Source organism: Salmo salar, chromosome ssa07, assembly GCF_905237065.1.
Source record: "Salmo salar chromosome ssa07, Ssal_v3.1, whole genome shotgun sequence".
Lineage (NCBI taxonomy): Eukaryota > Metazoa > Chordata > Actinopteri > Salmoniformes > Salmonidae > Salmo > Salmo salar.
In genome coordinates this window covers 35,653,848-35,675,372 of record NC_059448.1, presented here as the reverse complement: position 1 = coordinate 35,675,372, position 21,525 = coordinate 35,653,848, and the positions used below count along the sequence as shown (strand labels likewise).

At 42.3% G+C, this 21,525-nt stretch overlaps 1 protein-coding gene across 2 annotated transcripts in view; it reads left to right on the top strand.

The window, feature by feature from the left end:
- LOC106609109 (TBC1 domain family member 22B) overlaps nt 1-21,525 on the top strand; it is a 187,820-nt gene that overhangs the window by 81,514 nt on the left and 84,781 nt on the right. For both annotated transcript variants that reach the window (XM_014207530.2, XM_014207531.2), the window contains exon 10: nt 1,696-1,802. In XM_014207530.2, coding sequence (XP_014063005.1) covers nt 1,696-1,802 — 107 coding nt within the window. The remainder of the gene's footprint in view (nt 1-1,695; nt 1,803-21,525) is intronic.

Genomic DNA, 21,525 nt, shown 5'->3' with positions numbered 1-21,525 from the left:
GCACCTCAGCCACGCCCGAGGTCCTAAACGATATCATAACCGCCATCGATAGGAGACATTACTGTACAGCCGTATTCATCGACCTGGCCAAGGCTTTCGACTCTCTCAATCACCACATTCTTATCGGCAGACTCAACAGCCTTGGTTTCTCAAATGACTGCCTCGCCTGGTTCACCAACTACTTCTCTGATAGAGTTCAGTGTTCAAATCGGAGGGCCTGTTGTCCGGACCTCTGGCAGTCTATGGGGATGCCACAGGGTTCAATTCTCGGGCCGACTCTTTTCTCTGTATACAGCAATGATGTCACTCTTGCTGCTGGTGATTCTCTGATCCACCTCTACGCAGACGACACCATTCTGTATACTTCTGGCCCTTCTTTGGACACTGTGTTAACTAACCTCCAGACGAGCTTCAATGACATACAACTCTCCTTCCGTTGCCTCCAACTGCAACTTAAATGCAAGTAAAACTAAATGCATGCTCTTCAACCGATCGCTGCCCACCCGTCCAGCATCACTACTCTGGACGGTTCTGACTTAGAATATGTGGACAACTACAAATACCTAGGTGTCTGGTTAGACTGTTTCGCAACAAAGCATCCTTCACTCATGCTGCCAAACATACCCTTGTAAAACTGACCATCCTACCGATCATCGACTTCGGCGATGTAATTTACAAAATAGCCTCCAACACTACTCAACAAATTGGATGCAGTCTATCACAGTGCCATCCGTTTTGTCACCAAAGCCCCATATACTGCCGACCATTGCGGCCTGTACGTTCTCGTTGGCTGGCCCTCGCTTCATACCCGTCGCCAAACCCACTGGCTCCATGTCATCTACAAGTCTCTGCTAGGCAAAGCCCCGCCTTATCTCAGCTCACTGGTCACCATAGCAGCACCAACCCGTAGCATGCGCTCCAGCAGGTATATCTCACTAGTCACACCCAAAGCCAATTCCTCCTTTGGCCACCTTTCCTCCCAGTTCTCTGCTGCCAATGACTGGAACAAACTGCATAAATCACTGAAGCTAGAGACTCATATCTCCCTCACTAGCTTTAAGCACCAGCTGTCAGAGCAGTTTACAGATCACTGCACCTGTACATAGCCCATCTTTAAATAGCCCATCCAACTACCTCGTCCTCATACTGTATTTATTTATTTATTTATCTTGTTCCTTTGCACCCCAGTATCTCTACTTGCACATTCATCTTCTGCACATCAATCACTCCAGTGTTTAATTGGTATATTGTAATTACTTCGCCACCATGGCCTACTTATTGATGTTTTCTACTGTATTATTGACTATGTTTGTTTATTCCATGTGTAACTCTGTTGTTGTATGTGTCGAACTGCTTTGCTTTATTCTTTGCCAGGTCGCAGTTGTAAATGAGAACTTGTTCTCAACTAGCCTACCTGGTTAAATAAAGGTGAAATTAAAAAAATGATGTAAGTAATGTTTGTGTGAATGTGGTGGAGAGAAAATTGACGCGTTAACAGGTGTTGTTAGAGAGACCCTCCATGAAGCGCTGAGAACAACCATCTGTACCACTACACTTCGTCAAGGAGAGAAAGACTCCTCAGGCTCTCTTCAAGAACATCTTTCTCTTATTTTTTCCTTGTTTAATAGAAGGCCCCTGCTGTGATGCTGATAGACCCAATTCACTCTCTTTTTCACTCTCTCTCTCTCGGTACAGAGGAGGAGGTGGAGAACTTTGACGTGTCCAGCTTGCAGGAGGAGACTTTGCGGAACATCGAGGCTGACAGTTTCTGGTGCATGAGCAAGCTGTTGGACGGCATTCAGGTATATGGATTCTCCTTTCCGCTGTTTACATTCACTGAGTGCCTGTGTGTGTGTGCTTGTATGTGTGTACCACCGCCCCAGGAGAGAACGGTTAGGCGTGTGTATATTTATGTGAATGTGGAGTAGTAGTTCCAGGGGTGCAGCTATGATGCATTGTGTGTGTTGATTTGGCCACACACATGAATACATACAGGTTTAGTCACAATAGAGTCCCCTGTGTGTAGGTTAGTTGTTCCCTCCCACTTTCCCTCTCTGTTCCATCTCTTCAGAATTAGAGTGTGTGAATGGTACATATTCTCTCTCTGCACTGTACCGTAGCCAGATACAGCCTTTTACCCGTCAGCCTGGTGGCGGGCAGCGTTGAGCATATCACCCAGGGAACTGGTCCGCCTCCTCACTTTCTCGCTCTCTTTGTCGCTTATTGATTTACAGCCATAGCATTAGAGCCGTGTGTGTGTGTGTGCGTGTGCGCCCGTATGTGTGAGAATGCGAGTGTGTGTTTGGCCTTGATGTAATTGGCCCCATATACAGAGGTAGCTAGGCAGTGGAAGAAGGCAGGTAGGTGGCAAGGCTATATTATCCATACAGCCATTCATCAGTGTGTTCAGAGCGGAGTGCTGCTGCTAGCCACACGCCCGACACGGTTCCCGGGTGGTGCCCGCTTCCACCATTTTGTCTCGCTGTGTTTTTTTCTAAACACTCGCTAGGGATGAAATGTTGTGTAATTACACCAGGGAACCAGGGTGCTGACTTGAACTAGTTCTCTCTCTCTCTCTCTCTTTCTCTCTCATTCTTTGCTTTATTGGCATGAAATACAATTTGTAGATATTGACAAAGCAGGATTTAAGTAAGTACATTACATATGGGCAGTATTTCAGTAAGTACATTACAATGCAATGAGGATGCATTTACTTAACCTTTATTTTATCAAGGAGTCATACTGAGACCAAGGTCTCTTTTACAGATGAGCCCTGAATTACATACATTACAGAAAATACACACATCGATATAAATAGAAAATTCAAGCAGAAAGAAAAACACAGACATAAAAAAACAAATACATTCATCAGTGATACAGTCCTCAATCAGATTTCTGAATTGCCCTCGAGGCACCAAAACATCAAATTGAAGAACATTTTGAAGATTTTAAAACAAATAAGGTGCATGAACTTAAAGCTGATTTACCGAACTCAGTAGAGACCAAAGGAATTTCCAAAGTTATCCCTGAAACCGGGTGTGGTAACTAGTATGTCTAAAGTTTAGTAAAGATGTTAGGTACAGTGGTACTTTTTGTAAAAGGGATTTATAAATTAAAACATAGCAATGTATCAACCTACGTGACATCAAATAGGGCCAGCCAACTTTCTGGTAGAGAATGCCTTGATGAGCACTAAAATTGTCACCTGTAATATAGCTCAGTGCGCTATGATAAACTGCAACTAACTGCTTTAATGAAGTGGCAGCTGTGTTCATATACAGTTGAAGTCGGATGTTTACATACACTTAGGTTGGAGTCATTAAAACTAATTTTTCAACCACTCCACAAATTTCTTGTTAACAACTATAGTTTTGGCAAGTCGGTTAGGACATCTACTTTGTGCCTGACACAAGTAATTTTTCCAACAATTGTTTATAGACAGATTATTTCACTTATAATTAGAGGTTGACCGATTATGATTTTTCAACGCTGATACCGATTATTGGAGGACCAAAAAAGCTGATACCGATTAATCGGACGATTTTCTTTATTATTATTTTTTTATTATTATTATTTTTTTATGCATTTGAAATAGTGACAATTACAACAATACTGAATGAACACTTATTTTAACTTAATATAATACATAAATAAAATAAATTTAGCCTCAAATAAATAATGAAACATGTTCAATTTGGTTTAAATAATGCAAAAACAAAGTGTTGGAGAAGAAAGTAAAAGTGCAATATGTGCCATGTAAAAAAGCTAACGTTTAAGTTCCTTGCTCAGAACATGAGAACATATGAAAGCTGGTGGTTCCTTTTAACATGAGTCTTCAATATTCCCAGGTAAGACGTTTTAGGTTGTAGTTATTATAGGACTATTTCTCTCTTTACGATTTGTATTTCATATACCTTTGACTATTAGATGTTCTTATAGGCACTTTAGTATTGCCAGTGTAACAGAATAGCTTCCGTCCCTCTACTCGCCCCTACCTGGGCTCGAACCAGGAACACATCGACAACAGCCACCCTCGAAGCATCGTTACCCATCGCTCCACAAAAGCCGCGGCCCTTGCAGAGTAAGGGGAACAACTACTCCAAGTCTCAGAGCGAGTGACGTTTGAAACGCTGTTAGCGCGCACCCCACTAACTAGCTAGCCATTTCACATCGGTTACACCAGCCTAATCTCGGGAGTTGATAGGCTTGAAGTCATAAACAGCTCAATGCTTGAAGCACAGCAAAGAGCTGCTGGCAAACACACAAAAGTGCTGTTTGAATGAATGCTTACGAGCCTGCTGCTGCCTACCATCGCTCAGTCAGACTGCTCTATCAAATATCAAATCATAGACTTAATTATAACATAATAACACACACAAATACGAGCCTTTGGTCATTAATATGGTCGAATCTGGAAACTATCATTTCGAAAACAAAACGTTTATTCTTTCAGTGAAATACGGAACCGTTCCGGATGGCATCCCTAGGTCTAAATATTGCTGTTACATTGTAAAACCTTCAATGTTATGTCATAATTATGTACAATTCTGCCAAATTAATTACCGTCTTTGTTAGGAATACATTTACTTCACACAGTTCGCAACGAGCCAGGTGGCCCAAACTGCTGCATATACCCTGACTGCTTACATGGAACGCAAGAGAAGTGACACAATTTCCCTAGTTATAAGAAATTCATGTTAGCAGGCAATATTAACTAAATATGCAGGTTTAAAAATATATACTTGTGTATTGATTTTAAAGAAAGGCATTGATGTTTATGGTTCGGTTCACATTGGTGCAACGACAGTGCTTTTTTCACGAATGCGCTTGTTAAATCATCACCCGTTTGGCGAAGTAGGCTGTGATTCAATGAGAAATTAACAGGCACCGCATCGATTATATGCAATGCTGGACATGCTTGATAAACTAGTAATATCATCAACCATGTGTATTTAACTAGTTTTGATGTTTTATTGTTTTATATAAGTTAAGTTTAATGCTAGCTAGCAACTTACCTTGGCTTCATGCTGCCCTTGCGTAACAGGTCGTCAGCCTGCCACGCAGGCTCCTCATGGAGTGCAGTGTAAGGCAGGTGGTTAGAGCGTTGGACTAGTAACTGGAAGGTTGCAAAAACGAATCCCCGAGCTGTCGTTCTGCCCCTGAACAAGGCAGTTAACCCATCGTTCCTAGGCCGTCATTGAAATAAGAATGTGTTCTTAACTGACTTGCCTAGTTAAATAAAGGTGTAAAAAAATATATATATATCGGCCACAATCGGTACCCAAAAATACCGATTACCGATTGTTATGAAAACTTGACATCTGCCCTAATTAATCGGCCCTTCCGATTTAATCAGTCGACCTCTACTTATAATTCACTGTATCACAATTTCAGTGGGTCAGACATTTACATACACTTCTGATAGGCTAATTGACATCATTTGAGTCAATTGGAGGTGTACCTGTGGATGTATTTCAAGGCCTACCTTCAAACTCAGTGCCTCTTTGCGTGACATCATGGGAAAACCAAAAGAATCAACCAAGACCTCAGAAAAAATATTGTAGACCTCCACAAGTCTGGTTCATCCTTGGGAGCATTTTCCAAATGCCTGAGGGTACCACGTTCATGTGTACAAACAATAGTACGCAAGTATAAACACCATGGGACCACGCAGCCGTCATAACGCTCAGGAAGGAGAAGCATTCTGTCTCCTACAGATGAACGTACTTTGGTGCGAAAAGTGCAAATCAATCCCAGAACAACAGCAAAGGACCTTGTGAAGATGCTGGAGGAAACAGGTACAAAAGTATCTATATCCACAGTAAAACGAGTCCTATATCGACATAACCTGAAAGGCCGCTGAGCAAGGAAGAAGCCACTGCTCCAAAACCGACATAAAAAAGCCAGATTACAGTTTGCAACTGCACATGGGGACAAAGATCGTACTTTTTGGAGAAATGTCCTCTGGTCTGATGAAACAAAAATAGAACTGTTTGGCCATATTGACCACCGTTATGTTTGGAGGAAAAAGGGGGAGGCTTGCAAGCCGAAGAACACCATCCAACAGTGAAGCACGGGGGTGGCAGCATCATGTTGTTGGGGTGCTTTGCTGTAGGAGGGACTGGTGCACTTTACAAAATAGATGGCATCATGAGGGAGGAAAATGATGTGGATATATTGAAGCAACATCTCAAGACATCAGTCAGGAAGTTAAAGCTTTGTCGCAAATGGGTCTTCCAAATGGACATTGACCCCAAGCATATTTCCAGAGTTGTGGCAAAATGGCTTAAGGACAACAAATCAAGGTATTGGAGTGGCCATCACAAAGCCCTGACCTCAAGCCTTTAGAAAATGTGGGGGCAGAACTGAAAAAGCGTGTGCGAGCAAGGAGGCCTACATACCTGACTCAGTTACACCAGCTCTGTAAGGAGGAATGAGCCAAAATTCACCCAACTTATTGTGGGAAGCTTGTGGAAGGCTAACCGACACGTTTGACCCAATTTAAACAATTTAAAGGCAATTCTACTAAACGCTAATTGAGTGTATGTAAAGTTCTGACCGACTGGGAATGTGATGAAAGAAATTGATGAAAGAAATAAATCATTCTCTCTACTATTATTCTTTCATTTCACATTCTTAAAATAAAGTGGTGATCCTAAATGATCTAAGACAGGGACTTTTTACTAGGATTAAATGTCAGGAATTGTGAAAAACTGAGTTTAAATGTAGTTGGCTAAAGTGTATGTAAACTTCCGACTTTAACTGTCGACGTTGCCGCTGTAGTCTAGGACTGATAGAAACATCGACTGAATAATCTGTTTTCTACTATTTAGCGAGTGGCAGGACCTATTTCTATAGAAGAAGCCCATTTTTATTTTGGTGATTTATTTTTTATTTATTTAAAATTTGCCGGTATTTCTTTTAGGGGGTATTCTCAGCTTCTTAACTAACTCATCAATATGCTTTTTTTTAAAATAATGAAATACAGTTCATTTGAGTAGTAACAATAATAGTACATATAATCATGTATACAGGTACAACACTACTGTTGTTGTATTGTGTAATCTTCAATAGATACCTTTTAAGATTCTAAAAGAAAAAGAAAGAATGGCAAATAAATAAACAACAAAATGTACATGCATGATGGTTACTATTTATTACTTATAAGTTATATACAATGTATATACTACACAGAATTAATGGTCATGGGATGTCGACCAGGCTATGGCAATCATATACATACTGTATCTCTCGCTCGCTCTTTCTCTCCTCTCACCTCGCTCAACTCGCTTACTTCTATCATCTCTCTCCTCTCGTCGTCTTTTCTGTGCTCTTTGTATCTGTCATTCAGATGGCGGTCTCTCCTCTCCTTCACTCCAGTCTCACTCTACTCCAGAGAGGGCCATTTGTATGCTGGTGACTCACCTCTCTTCAGAGGCAGCAGTACATTAGGATGCACTCCCAGCCAGCCAACCTTTTGTGCTGTTTTGTCCCTAATTACCGCAGTAACTTGTATGTACATTCTCACAGGCACTTATGATTTTCTTCAACTTTTCTTCACATGTAGACTCAGTTATAACCCAGGAATATTCATATATATTCGCTTTTACTCAGTGTTTAGAGGAGTTTGTGTGTGTCTGTGTGGGGCTGTGTCTGTGTGGGGCTGTGTCTGTGTGTGTGAGAGAGACAGGGACTGCCTCTGATTATTGCAGTAGAAAGGAATGCTTACTTTGAAGATTATCTGACACCATAGCATTCTTAAATCTCCATGGAAAGACATAAGATCGTGATGAACATATCATAATAGGTATTAAGCAGTAAACAACATTTTGTATCACAGCAAATTGCTTTTTTGACCTTGATCTTTGGACATTCACGGAAAATACAAAGGATGGCTAACAACACTAAGGATGTGTCCCATATGGCACCCTAGTCCCTACATAGTGCACTACCTTTGACCAAGAAGTGCACTATATAGGGAATACTTTGCCATTTGCGATGTAGCCTCAATGAGGCTAACAACACTAGATGGCCTTGCGCCTAGTATAGAAAGCAGACCGTTATTATTGAAATCTTGGTTTCCTAAAAACTCTAAAGTAAAATTCACAATAACATACAGCTTTCTGCCCTGAAGGCACTACACCACAAAAACACTGCTTCATATAGCAATGTACAATACTCAATGTGTGTCACTTGTCATATTCTCTTTCATTTTGCACCAGCATGCATCAGAATCAAGCATGAGACTAGCTAACTAACCCCATCTTCTGTTTATCTGTTCTTCTATTGGTCTCCTGCACCACTTGATGCAGTTTACATGTCACAATGACCTGTGTGGAAGGAAACATTCATTTCCTTAATCCTTGCTGTTTATGTTGAAAGCATTAGGTTTAGAGACAGATGGAGAGAGACTTTTCAGGCTTTGATTTTGCTCTCTAGAGGCTCTTCGTATGGCACTCAATCAACGACACAACAAGACCACTCCTCTCTCTCTCTCTCTCTCTCTCTCTCTCTCTCTCTCTCTCTCTCTCTCTCTCTCTCTCTCTCTCTCTCTCTCTCTCTCTCTCTCTCTCTCACACACACACCACACACACACACACTTGGTGAACTCACACAGCTGTGGGTACACACACATCACCAGCTGTTGTTTTTGATGACTGATATGTGAGCGGTGCAGCCTAAACCACTGTGATTCGCCGAAGCGGGACACGGCACCACGCTGCTGTTTGCTTAACGCCGACCTCGGACCCCTGTGCTGGGCCCTGGGAGACCCCATCTCTGATTAGCACGGCTAGGTGATCTGTAAACAGATGTATGGTGTCATAGACAGGAGAGCAACTCTCTCAGGGAGGCAAGGGGCCACACATCTTGCTTGTGAAGCTGGTTATCAGAGTTGAAGTATTTTAGTTGGTGTTTATTTGACCAAAAGACCAATAAAGGTGCTCTAGTCAAGTGCACTCACCTTCAAACACTAGGATTTTCTCTTGGAATTGATCATGTATTCAGTAGCAAGACAAAAGAGCCGACATACATCCTTTGAAAACACACTATAAAACACCCACACACAAAGAGGGTAATGGCTTTCCAGACCCCCCACTCCTCTGCTATTTAACCCCTGCACTCCCCATCTCCTCTGTGGCTATGGTAGTAGTGGGTATCAGAGAGAATAGGTTAACGGCTGGGACAGGATGGATAACAAATTAGCAAATTAAGGTGCTAGAGGTGTTCGGGCCCGTAAAGATTGTTTTAGAAACCATTAGGGGCAAAATGATGCGACCCTACCCCTCTCTGCCACACACACATAATTAGATATAGACAAGGTCACATGCACACACACACCCTCTCTCTGGTGCTCCTGTAGGAACTGCTGCTGTCGACAGAATGTAGTAGCATTTACGCTGGGACAAAGGATCCGAAGCACGCTTTTATTAAATCTCCTAAATAAATAGGTCCCTTATGGGGCCCTGTCGCTAAAACACATTCAGTGATATTAATGAGCCACTTGTTTATATAGCCTATTTTTAATGTGCTCTATAGCTAACTTAACAGAGAAGGAAATTGGAAGCATTTACCTCAGAGCCCCTAGAGATTAGTGGTATAAAACACTGTGAAAGCCACTGTGAGAGTAGTATCAGATCTAGAATAGAAAAGGCTTTTCTTTCTTTATTATATTAATGAATTCCTCTCAGCTTGAACTTTAAATGGAGCTTAAATGGCCTTCTTTTTAATTTAGCTTTTCTGTTGTGTTATAAAACTAGTATTGGCATCTAGTTTTACATGGTTGTTTAAAGTGCCATTTGTTCTGTTGTCTCAGTCTTTCAGAATTCTTCTTGTCTGTCTGGATTAGCTGTTTACAGTTTTTTCAGTAATCTGCTGCACTACTTAACTAGATGCAGACAGACACACAAACATACAAAGATGTTAAACACTGGCTAGCTAGCCCACACACTAGGGTTGTGCAGTATCCAGATTTCCATATCTTCATACTGTCCTTCTTTCATTCCGGGATTTACGGTATTAATGGCTTAATACACAAGTAATATCACATTTCCATGGTGGCTGCTAGCTAAATATGCTAACGAGTGCAAACAAAAATAAAGAATTGTGAAGACAGGCAATCTAGCTTGTTATGGATAGGGGGCAGTATTTTCACAGCCGGATAAAAAATGTACCCGATTTAATCTGATTATTACTCCTGCCCAGAAACTAGAATATGCATATAATTATTAGCTTTGGATAGAAAACACTCCAAAGTTTCTAAAACTGTTTGAATGGTGTCTGTGAGTATAACAGAACTCATTTGGCAGGCCAAAACCTGAGAAGATTCCAAACAGGAAGCGCCCTCTCTGACCATTTCTTGGCCTTCTTGATCATCTCTATCCAAAACAGGGGATCTCTGCTGTAACGTGACATTTTCTAACGCTCCCATAGGCTCTCAGAAGGCGCCAGAACGTTGAATGATGACTTTGCAGGCCATGGCTGAAAAACAGTAGCGCATTTGGTAAGTGGTCGATCTGAGAACAATGAGACTGGCGCAAGCGTGCACGAGACGACTCCATGTTTTCATTTTCAGTCTTTAAACGAAAACAACGACTCCCGGTCGGAATGTTATCGCTTTTTTACGAGAAAAATTGCATAAAAATAGATTTTAAACAGCGTTTGACATGCTTCGAAGTACGGTAATGGAATATTTTGAAATTTTTTGTCACGAAATGCGCCGGGCGCGTCACCCTTCGTTACCCTTCGGATAGTGTCTTGAACGCACAACAAAACGCCGCTATTTGGATATAACTATGGATTATTTGGAACCAAACCAACATTTGTTATTGAAGTAGAAGTCCTGGGAGTGCATTCTGACGAAGAACAGCAAAGGTAATCCAATTTTTCTTATAGTAAATCTGAGTTTGGTGAGGGCCAAACTTGGTGGGTGTCAAAATAGCTAGCCCGTGATGGCGAGCTATCTACTCAGAATATTGCAAAATGTGCTTTCACCGAAAAGCTATTTATTGTATAACATAATGTCCTAGGAGTGTCATCTGATGAAGATCATCAAAGGTTAGTGCTGCATTTAGCTGTGGTTTTGTTTTTTTGTGACATTATATGCTAGCTTGAAAAATGGGTGTCTGATTATTTCTGGCTGGGTACTCTGCTGACATAATCTAATGTTTTGCTTTCGCTGTAAAGCCTTTTTGAAATCGGACAGTGTGGTTAGATAAAGGAGAGTCTTGTCTTTAAAATGGTGTAAAATAGTCATATGTTTGAAAAATTTAAGTTTTCGGATTTTCGAGGACTTTGTATTTCGCGCCACGCCCATCATTGGATATTGGAGCAGGTGTTCCGCTAGCGGAACGTCTAGATGTAAGAGGTTAAAATGGTGTAAAATAGTCATATGTTTGAAAAATGGAAGTTTTCGGATTTTCGGGGAGTTTGTATTTCGCGCCACGCCTATCATTGGATATTGGAGCAGGTGTTCCGCTAGCGGAATGTCTAGATGTAAGAGGCTAGCTCATAAATGTGTACATAGGTAGGAGCTACCAAATTATATTTTTGGTGAGTTTTGACATTTACAAGCTAAAATGAACAAGAGACATTGCAAATGAACAAAGTTTTGACTCAGGCTTGTCTGAAGGAAGAACGTTACTGGCTCTGGAGCAGCATGTGTACACGCTGTGTCTTTGTCAAGGTAGCAGCGGCAGTTATACAGATGTCGCATCCAAAGGGATTTGGCTTTGCAAACACAGCAGAAAGCTAACACAATTTGATGCGCCGTCACCTTATTAATTCAGCAACTTACTTAGATAACGTGACCCCTAAGTTTAACTTGCTAGTTAATGCAGAATTCAGCTTTTTTTCACGCAGGAAAGAAAGAAAAAACACACAAGAAATATCTTGCTGCGTTTTTTTAAAAGCAGATCTAAAATTCTTCATATTGTAATTTCTGCTCGGCATCACACAAATGTTGTGCTTCAGTTGCACTTCTCCACTAGGATGAGATTTCATTCATGAAAGGGCATTCTATCAGCAGACAGTGCTCTGACTGATGTGTAGCTACTTTTCTCCAGTTCTTTTCTCAGTGTAGCCAGACCACTTTCCTTTGGTTAAATGCTAGATTAACTTTAAACAAAACATTAGGAAGTGTATCTGCCTACATTCTTTCTATGATAAACATTAGAAATAGGATGCCCATGCATAATTTTTGCAAAAAAAAGACATTGCCTTTTCATCATAAGCTCATTTACTTGTGTGGCTGCCAGCTAAATAGCGTTGCACTTCTGTTGTCATCCGATGAAAATGAAGATATTTTCTGCCAAATGTGTTGCATTAATGTATTTTTATAGCAGCAATCTACCTCTTCAAGCAAAGTGAGAAGAATTAGAGCACCACATTGAAGCCGCCCATCAACACCCGTTCGGGTGGTGTTGTCATCATGTTTGACAGTCTCCTGGAGGGGAAGGAGTCTCTCCAAGAAATGGCCATATCACAGCCTGCCGATATGGACAGCCCCATCAAGAGGATCCTTCTGGATGATGTATTTTGGGAGAGAGTGGTAAGCAGCCTGAAACTCCTGAAACCTATAGCATTAGCCATTGCATGCATTGAGGGAGACAATGCCATCCTGTCTGATGTTCAGACTCTGCTTGCAGATGTAAGAGAAGAAATCCGTACTGCCCTGCCCACTTCACTGTTCCTCCAAGCAGAGGAAACTGCAGTTCTGAAATGCATCAAAAAGCGTGAAGACTTCTGCCTGAAGCCCATACACGCCGCAGCGTACATGTTGGACCCAAATATGGCAAGAGCATCCTGTCTGGTGCAGAGATCAACAAGGCCTATGGTGTCATCGCTACTGTGTCTCGTCACCTTGGCCTGGATGAGGGCAAGGTTCTTGGCAGTCTGGCGAAGTATACTTCCAAGCAAGGGCTTTGGGATGGAGATGCAATATGGCAGTCGTGCCAACATATAGTATCTCATCACCCACCTGGTGGAAGGGACTTTGTGGATCTGAGGCTTTTTCCCCTGTTGCCTCCATCATCCTCCAAATCCCACCAACATCAGCCGCCTCAGAGCGCAACTGGTCCTTTTATGGGGAGCACACACACCAAAGCACGCAAAAGGCTGACCAATACAAGGGTTGAAAAATTGGTGGCAATCCGGACAAAATGTAGGCTTCTTGAGCCTGACAACGAGCCATCCTCATCAAGGTTAAAAAGTGACAATGAAGATGAGGCCTATGAGTCTGATGTTCAAGACGTGGACATTGAGGAGGTCCAGGGATAAGACATGGAAGCCTGAGAGGATGACAACCAAAGGTTTAGTTTCTAGACTATCATTTTACAGATGTATGTTGAAAATGTTTTTGGGAGATGCGATGGATCATTGGTGATCATTCAATATTCCCTTTTGTTGTTCAGTAAAATCATCCCATGTGAACAGTCAACTCATTTAATTAAAGTTCAATTCGTAACTAAATTGTTTTTATTTCTATTGGAAGGATTTCATTAATTGCAATTATGTCTACTTATGATAAGGTAAAAGGTTTATGTTTCTATCGCCATATGATATGGTAAATACAGTTGAAGTCGGAAGTTTACATACACCTTAGCCAAATACATTTAAACTCAGTTTTCACAATTTCTGACATTTAATTCTAGTAAAAATTCCCTGTCTTAGGTCAGTTAGGATCACCACTTGATTAAAAAAAATTTGAAATGTCAGAATAATAGTAGAGAGAATTATTTATTTCAGCTTTTATTTCTTTCGTCACATTCCCAGTGGGTCAGAAGTTTACATACACTCAATTAGTATTTGGTAGCATTGCCTTTTAAAATGTTTAACTTGGGTTAAACGTTTTGGGTAGCCTTCCACAAGCTTCCCACAATAAGTTGGGTGAATTTTGCCCATTCCTCCTGACAGAGCTGGTGTAACTGAGCCAGGTTTGTCAGGGCTTTGTGATGGCCACTCCAATACCTTGACTATGTTGTCCTTAAGCCATTTTGCCACAACTTTGGAAATATGCTTGTCCATTTGGAAGAGCCATTTGCGACCAAGCTTTAACTTCCTGACTGATGTCTTGAGATGTTGCTTCAATATATATATTCTTCTCACTTTGCCCCCACAACATGATGCTGCCACCCCTGTGCTTCACGGTTGGGATGGTGTTCTTCGGCTTGCAAGCTTCCCCCTTTTTCCTCCAAACATAACAATGGTCATTATGGCCAAACAGTTCTATTTTTGTTTCATCAGACCAGATGACATTTCTCCAAAAAGTATGATCTTTTCCCCATGTGCAGTTGCAAACCATAGTCTGGCTTTTTTATGGCAGTTTTGGAGCAGTGGCTTCTTCCTTGCTGAGCGGCCTTTCAGGTTATGTCGATATAGGACTCGTTTTACTGTGGATATAGATACTTTGTACCTATTTCCTCCAGTATCTTCACAAGGTCCTTTGCTGTTGTTCTGGGATTGATTTGCACATTTCGCACCAAAGTACGTTCATCTCTAGGAGACAGAATGCGTCTCCTTCCTGAGCGGTATGCCGGCTGCGTGGTGTTTATACTTACGTACTATTTTTTGTACAGATGAACGTGGTACCTTCAGGCGTTTGGAAATTCCTCCCAGGGATGAACCAGACTTATGGAGGTCTACAATTTTTTGTTGATTTTCCCGTGATGTCAAGCAAACAGGCTCTGAGTTTGAAGGTAGGCCTGGAAATACATCCACAGGTACACCTCCAATTGACTCAAATGATGTCAATTAGCCTATCAGAAGCCTCTAAAGCCATGACATAATTTTCTGGAATTTTCCAAGCTGTTTAAAGGCAGAGTCAACTTAGTGTATGTAAACTTCTGACCCCCTGGAATTGTGATGCAGTGAAATAATCTGTCTGTAAACAATTGTTGGAATAATTACTTGTGTCAGGCACAAAGTAGATGTCCTAACCGACTTGCCAAAACTATAGTTTGTTAACAAGAAATTTGTGGAGTGGTTGAAAAACAAGTTTTAATGACTCCAACCTAAGTGTATGTAAACTTCTGACTTCAAATGTAGATATTACTGCACTGTTGGATCTAAAGTCAGCAAAAAAAGAAATGTCCTCTCACTGTCAACTGTGTTTATTTTCAGCAAACTTAACATGTGTAAACATTTGTATGAACATAAGATTCAACAACTGAGACATAAACTGATAAAAGTTCCACAGAGATGACTAACAGAAATTGAATAATGTGTCCCTAAACAAAGTTGGGGTCAAAATCAAAAGTAACAGTCAGTATCTGGTGTGGCCATCAGCTGCATTAAGTACTGCAGAGCATCTCCTCCTCATGTACTGCACCAGATTTGCCAGTTCTTGCTGTGAGATGTTACCCCACTCTTCCACCAAGGCACTTGCAAGTTCCCGGACATTTCAGGGGGGAATGGCCCTAGCCCTCACCCTCGAGATCCAACAGGTCCCAGACGTGCTCAATGGGATTGAGATCCGGGCTCTTCGCTGGCCATGGCAGAACACTGGCATTCCTGTCTTTTTGGAAATCACGCACAGAACGAGCAGTATGGCTGGTGGCATTGTCATGCTGGAGGGTCATGTCAGGATGAGCCTGCAGGAAGTGTACCACATGAGTGAGGAGGATGTCTTTCCTGTAATGCACAGTGTTGAGATTGCCTGCAATGACAACAAGCTCAGTCCGATGATGCTGTGTCACACCGCCCCAGACCATGACAGACCCTCCACTTCCAAATCGATCCCGCTCCAAAGTACAGGCCTCGGTGTAACGCTCATTCCTTCGACGATAAGCGCGAATCCGACCATCACCCCTGGTGAGACAAAACCACGACTCCTCAGTGAATAGCACTTTTTTCCAGTCCTGTCTGGTCCAGCAAGTGGGCTGACCAAAGGTGACGTTTTTGCCGGTGATGTCTGGTGAGGACCTGCTTTACAACAGGCCTACAAGCCCTCAGTCCAGCCTCTCTCAGCCAATTGCAGACAGTCTGAGCACTGATGGAGGGATTGGGCTTTCCTGGTGTAACTCGGGCAATTGTTGTTGCCATCCTGTACCTGTCCTACAGGTTTGATGTTCGGATGTACCGATCCTGTGCAGGTGTTACACGTGGTCTGCCACTGCGAGGACGATCAGCTGTCCGTCGTGTCTCCCTGTAGCGCTGTCTAAGGTGTCTCACAGTACGGACATTGCAATTTATTGCCCTGGCTACATCTGCAGTCCTCATGCCTCCTTGCAGCATGCCTAAGGCACGTTCATGCAGATGAGCAGGGACCCTGGGCATCTTTCTTTTGGTGTTTTTCAGAGTCAGTAGAAAGGCCTCTTTAGTGTCCATAGTTTTCATAACTGTGACCTTAATTGCCTACCGTCTGTAGGCTGTTAGTGTCTTAACGACTGTTCCACAGGTGCATTTTCATTAATTGTTCATGGTTCATTGATCAAGCATGAGAAATAGTGTTTAAACCCTTTACAAGGATTTTTACGAATTATCTTTGAAAGACAGGGTCCTGAAAAAGGGACATTTATTTTTTTGCTGAGTTTAGGAACACAACCATTTCGCTACACCCCCAAATAACATCTGCTAAATATGTGTATGTGACCATTAAACATTTTTTGATTTTAAAACATGAACATGGCTGATGAATTGCAAGACAATGGGCCTCAGGATATCGTCAAGGTATCTCCTTGTATTAAAATAGCCACAGATTAAATGCAATTCTGTTCGTTGTCCGTCATTTATACCTGCCCATACCATAACCCCACCTCCACCACGGGGCACTTTGTTCACAAAGTTGAATCCAGAAATCCGCTCGCACATATACGACACCATACATATTTTCTGCCATCATCTGTGAAGAGCACACTTGTCCAGTGTGCCAGTGTCCATCGATGGTGAGCATTTGCCCACTGAAGTTAGTTACGACACCGAGCTTCGGTCAGATCAAGACCCTGATGAGGATGACAAGCACACAGATGAGCTTCCTTGAGATGGTTTCTGACAGTTTGTGCAGAAATTCTTTGTTTGTGCAAACCCACAATTTCATTAGCTCTCTAGGTGGCTGGGCTCAGATGATCCCACAGGTGAAGAAGCAGGATGTGGAGGTCCTGGGCTGGTGTGGTTACACGTTGGAGGTGCCTTATGGTAGAGACATTAACATTCAATTCTCTGTCAACAGCTCTGGTGGACATTCCTGCAGTCAACATGCCAACTTCACACTCCCTCTTGTGGCATTGTGTTGTGTGACAAAACTGCACATTTTAGAGTGGCCTTATTTATTGTCTCCAGCACAAGGCGCACCTGTGTAATAACCGTGCAGTTTAATCTGCTTCTTGATATGCTACAGCTGTCAGGTGGATGGATTATCTTGGCAAAGGATAAATGCTTACTAGCCAGGAGATGTTTTTTGTGCGTATGGCAAATTTATGGGATCTTTTACATTATGGGATATATCATGTTTATATTTTTGTTCAGTATGATTTTGTAATCTAAAATATTTTTGCTGACTATCGGTGACTGACATAACAAGAGAGAAACGGTTGACGCACAAATAAATGTTTAAATTGCACCTTGTGTATTCTACTATTCGAACTCGCAAAAGTAAGTTGAGACCCCGCCTGGGGGGAATTGATCCTTCAAAGGGGGGCCCATCCCTGACATAGCTAGAGCGCCCGGATTAAGGTCAAGGTTTGTGTAATACCTGTCTCACTAGCAACTGGAGAGACCACACACAGACACACACTTGACTATATGCTGGTTTAGCTGTGAGCTAAAGGGTCCCTGCTGTGGGAGGCTGGTGCAGCCTGCTGGTGTAGCCAATGTTGAGGCGATATAGTGAGAGGTGCAGTGGGTTGCTATCCTGTTATTACTGCTCCGGGATGTTTAAAATGAACCGTGACTCATAGCTTCTGCCCGGGTTCAGCTTGCTCCTGTGTGTGTGGTGTGTCTGTGTGTGTGGGGGTGGCTGTGGTTGGAGCCCAGGGAAGGGTGATGCCAGTCTTTGTTTGGGGGAATATCTCACCCTAGCGCACCCCTGCCAATTAGATTCATTCAACTGTGCCCAGGAGGAGGCGGGGGAGACATGGAGAAGAGCCAGGGAGAGGGGGAGAATGAGAGTAAAGGAGAAGGGAGAACAAGGCTCCAGACAAACATTTTCAGTTGGTGGCACCAGTCCATAATTTGGTTGCACCCATTTTTCTTTGCAGCGTCACGTGAAAGAACAACATTTTATCATCTTATAAAGTTATTCAGTGCTTTATTAAAACGCGTAATCGACTACTGAGATGGTATACAATAATACATTTTTTTTCATATCTATTCATGTTTCAAAATATTCAAATTTTCAACCTAATCCAGTGTTTGTCATGCATTTTGGGTAGTTATTTTACTGTTAAAATAACTCTAAATATACTGTAATACCCACTAATAGCCATGTATTAGTCTAAAAGTTAATATAATCTCCAAAAACCGTTGCAGTTGTAGCCTACCACCCAATGAGGTCTATGCAATCGCAATGGCCAATATGCATTTATCACACTCTGTATCTCAAAGCCATATCAAATCTCTTGGTTGTAAAATAGTTGCTATTGGGCTCAAAATTGAGAGTTCATTTTTTTTAAAAGTACAGAAAGCTGAGAACCTCCTTATTTGTGACAACAGGATCGCTGTGTTTTCCCCGCTATTGGAATTTAAAATGTTATACAATTAGAACCAATTTTTTTTCTCCCAGAGCAGGCAGACACTTTCATTATAAGAATCATGAGAATAATTTACTTTTCTCTTTGACCAAATCCTGGTTTTAGCCTCCTAAAAATAGGAGGTGACCATGTAAAAATGTGCAGCTCGCCAATTCTAAATTTAACTTGCACAGTCAAAGGGTCAGAAAATGTGACTAAATGGTCACAGTCTGGAGCCCTGGAGAGAGGTAGGATAATGAAACAATGGGGATGTAAGGAGAAACATTGGGAGGGAGACTCAGGTTGAGGGAGGGGGGAGGAAGGGAGGGTGGCAGACAGGAGGGAGGCGGAGGCAGGAGAGACTGAGAGAATGGAATGAGACGGGGAGGGAGTGATGGGGACATGGGGAGGCAGGGGGAAAGGGGAGTTTTTCTGGCTGACTGCGGCTCTCTCCCCTACCTTTTATTGACAGCTGGATGCCTCTTTTTCAGCTCCGGTAGCTACTCAATCACACAGCTGATAGAGAGGCCTGTCACTCATATCCGCCTTGTTTCTGACACACACACACACACACACACACACACACACACACACACACACACACACACAAACACACAAACACACAAACACACAACACCCAGCCAGCCAGCACTCTCTCTATTCAGTCCTTTTGCTGACACATCTAACAAATACTCAAACTATAAGACCCCATTCATATGCACATTTAAGTACTTTGCAGACCCCGTTAAAATATGTGAGAGCACTCATAATCAATGAGTCCTAGAATTAGAGAGGTAGGGGGAGAAGAGAAGAGGACAGGTTCTCAGTGTGAGTGAGATCTTTTTCAGTTAAGCCCATGATTGCTGATTTGTTCCCACACAGTGAGGAGCCAGGTTATCCCTGAACACACACACACAGCCATCTGCCAGTCGGCAGAGGGAGCGATAGATGGAGAGAAGGTTGATGGAGGTGCGTCAATATGGCTTTGCCCTCCTCAACACGCCTCCTGTGTGTTTGTAGGGTGTGTGTTGTGTGTGTGTATACAGCCCGGTGTTCAGTAGGTCTATTGTGACTCAGGGTTATCTGTAGCTGTCATCTCTGTAACAGACGCCTCCAGCGACAGAGAGACAGGCACACTTTCTATGTTGTCCTCTGTTGTTCACTTTGTTGATAGACGCCGACACACACAATAAATAGCCTCAGTCTCCAAAGATTGTGTTTTACATTGTTTAGCCACTAACAGAATAGAAAGGGGAAGAAATGGCTGCCCTGAAAACCTCATTAGCCATGCATCGATCGTGAGAGTCTTGTCATTCCTGGGATGAAAAAGGGAATAGTTGTCATTGTTGGTGAGGGCAGAGACGTGACAGAGACAGACAGTGACCCAATGGCTCAGTTTCTAGTTGAGAATAACAGGACGGCGAGAAAATAAAAGAAGAAAGAAGAACAAAATGTGGAATCTGGATATTTCCTGCCATTGCCTCAGAGGATCAAAGCTACAGTCAAATACTTTATCACAGACAGTCTAGAGCTGTGGCTTTGTGGAGATATGGGGAGCGAGAAAGGGAGGGAGAGAGATGAAGAAGCGAGGGATGGTGTGAGGGAGGGATGGAGGGAGAGTGATTGAGAGCGAGGGCAGTACAGAGAGCGAGGGCAGTACAGAGAGCGAGGGCAGTACAGAGAGCGAGGGAAATACAGAGAGCGAGGGCAATATATCAAGTGAGAGAGCGCTAGGGAGGGAAGAATCAGATATGAGAGACAGCATCACACAGTCTTCATACTGACCTCTGACTGAGCTGGACAGTCTAGATCACAGGGTATCATCTGAGTGCTATGGGTCAGGTTAAGTGTACCATAACCCTTACACTTGTACTGTGGCCTCACTCCGTACTTCCCTAGTGCTCTGCAGTAGGCCAGGTATTAAGCATGCTTTGCCTGTTACAGTTACTAGTTACCTGTCCACAATTGTAATCAGTAAGGTAACTTTTGGACTACCCAAACTCAGTAATGTAATCAGATTATTTTCACTTACTTTTAGATTACATTCCCTTTAAGACAAAACATTATATTACTAATTCAACAACATCTGTTGCAGGATAAATCAGTGTTTAGACTTTACATAGCTGGCCATAAATGGATTTTGCATTTAACTTTATGGGTTGGTTATGTAGGCTTCTTCTAACCCATTGCTTTATACTGCAGATAATAATACGATTAGGCCATATCTTTACATTAAAAACCAACGTCTGTCAGATTTCCAGTCATTACAATTAATGTAATATGGAATTATAGAATATGAAATTATAGATTAGCCAAATTGTTTTACCTGAGCATAACCCAAAAAACGAAGGACTTATTAGCCTAATCTGTTGTTAATGATTTTGTTGTCATGGAGGACTGATTGGGCTCATTGCTTTGATTTGAAAAGTAAACGCTGCCCTCGGAATAGCATGCTTTGAGCACTACCGAATTGTGCAATATACAGAACGTGAAAAATGAATGCCATAGGGTGCATTTGCTATATACCTATTGTTTATGTTTTTGTTGGTGACACTTTGTCTCTCTAATTTGCAGCTGTTTAAGAGTTTGTGCATGTGTCCGTTAAGCCCTCCCTCCCTATTTACGTCTCTCTGCATGGAGCAGTGCTTAGAGTGGACCAGAGAGACCGGTACAGTAGCTACTTCATTAAAGCAGGGGATCTTAAAGCTGACGTAATTATTGGTGCCTGTGGGCTATGGGTTAGTCATAATGCATGCTTCAAACTGGCCTACTGCTCACTCCCTTAACAGGTAATTGCATTTAAGCACAGAGAAAGAGGGAGGGAGAGCGATTAAGCCTATCATGGTCTGTTGACCTGAGGACA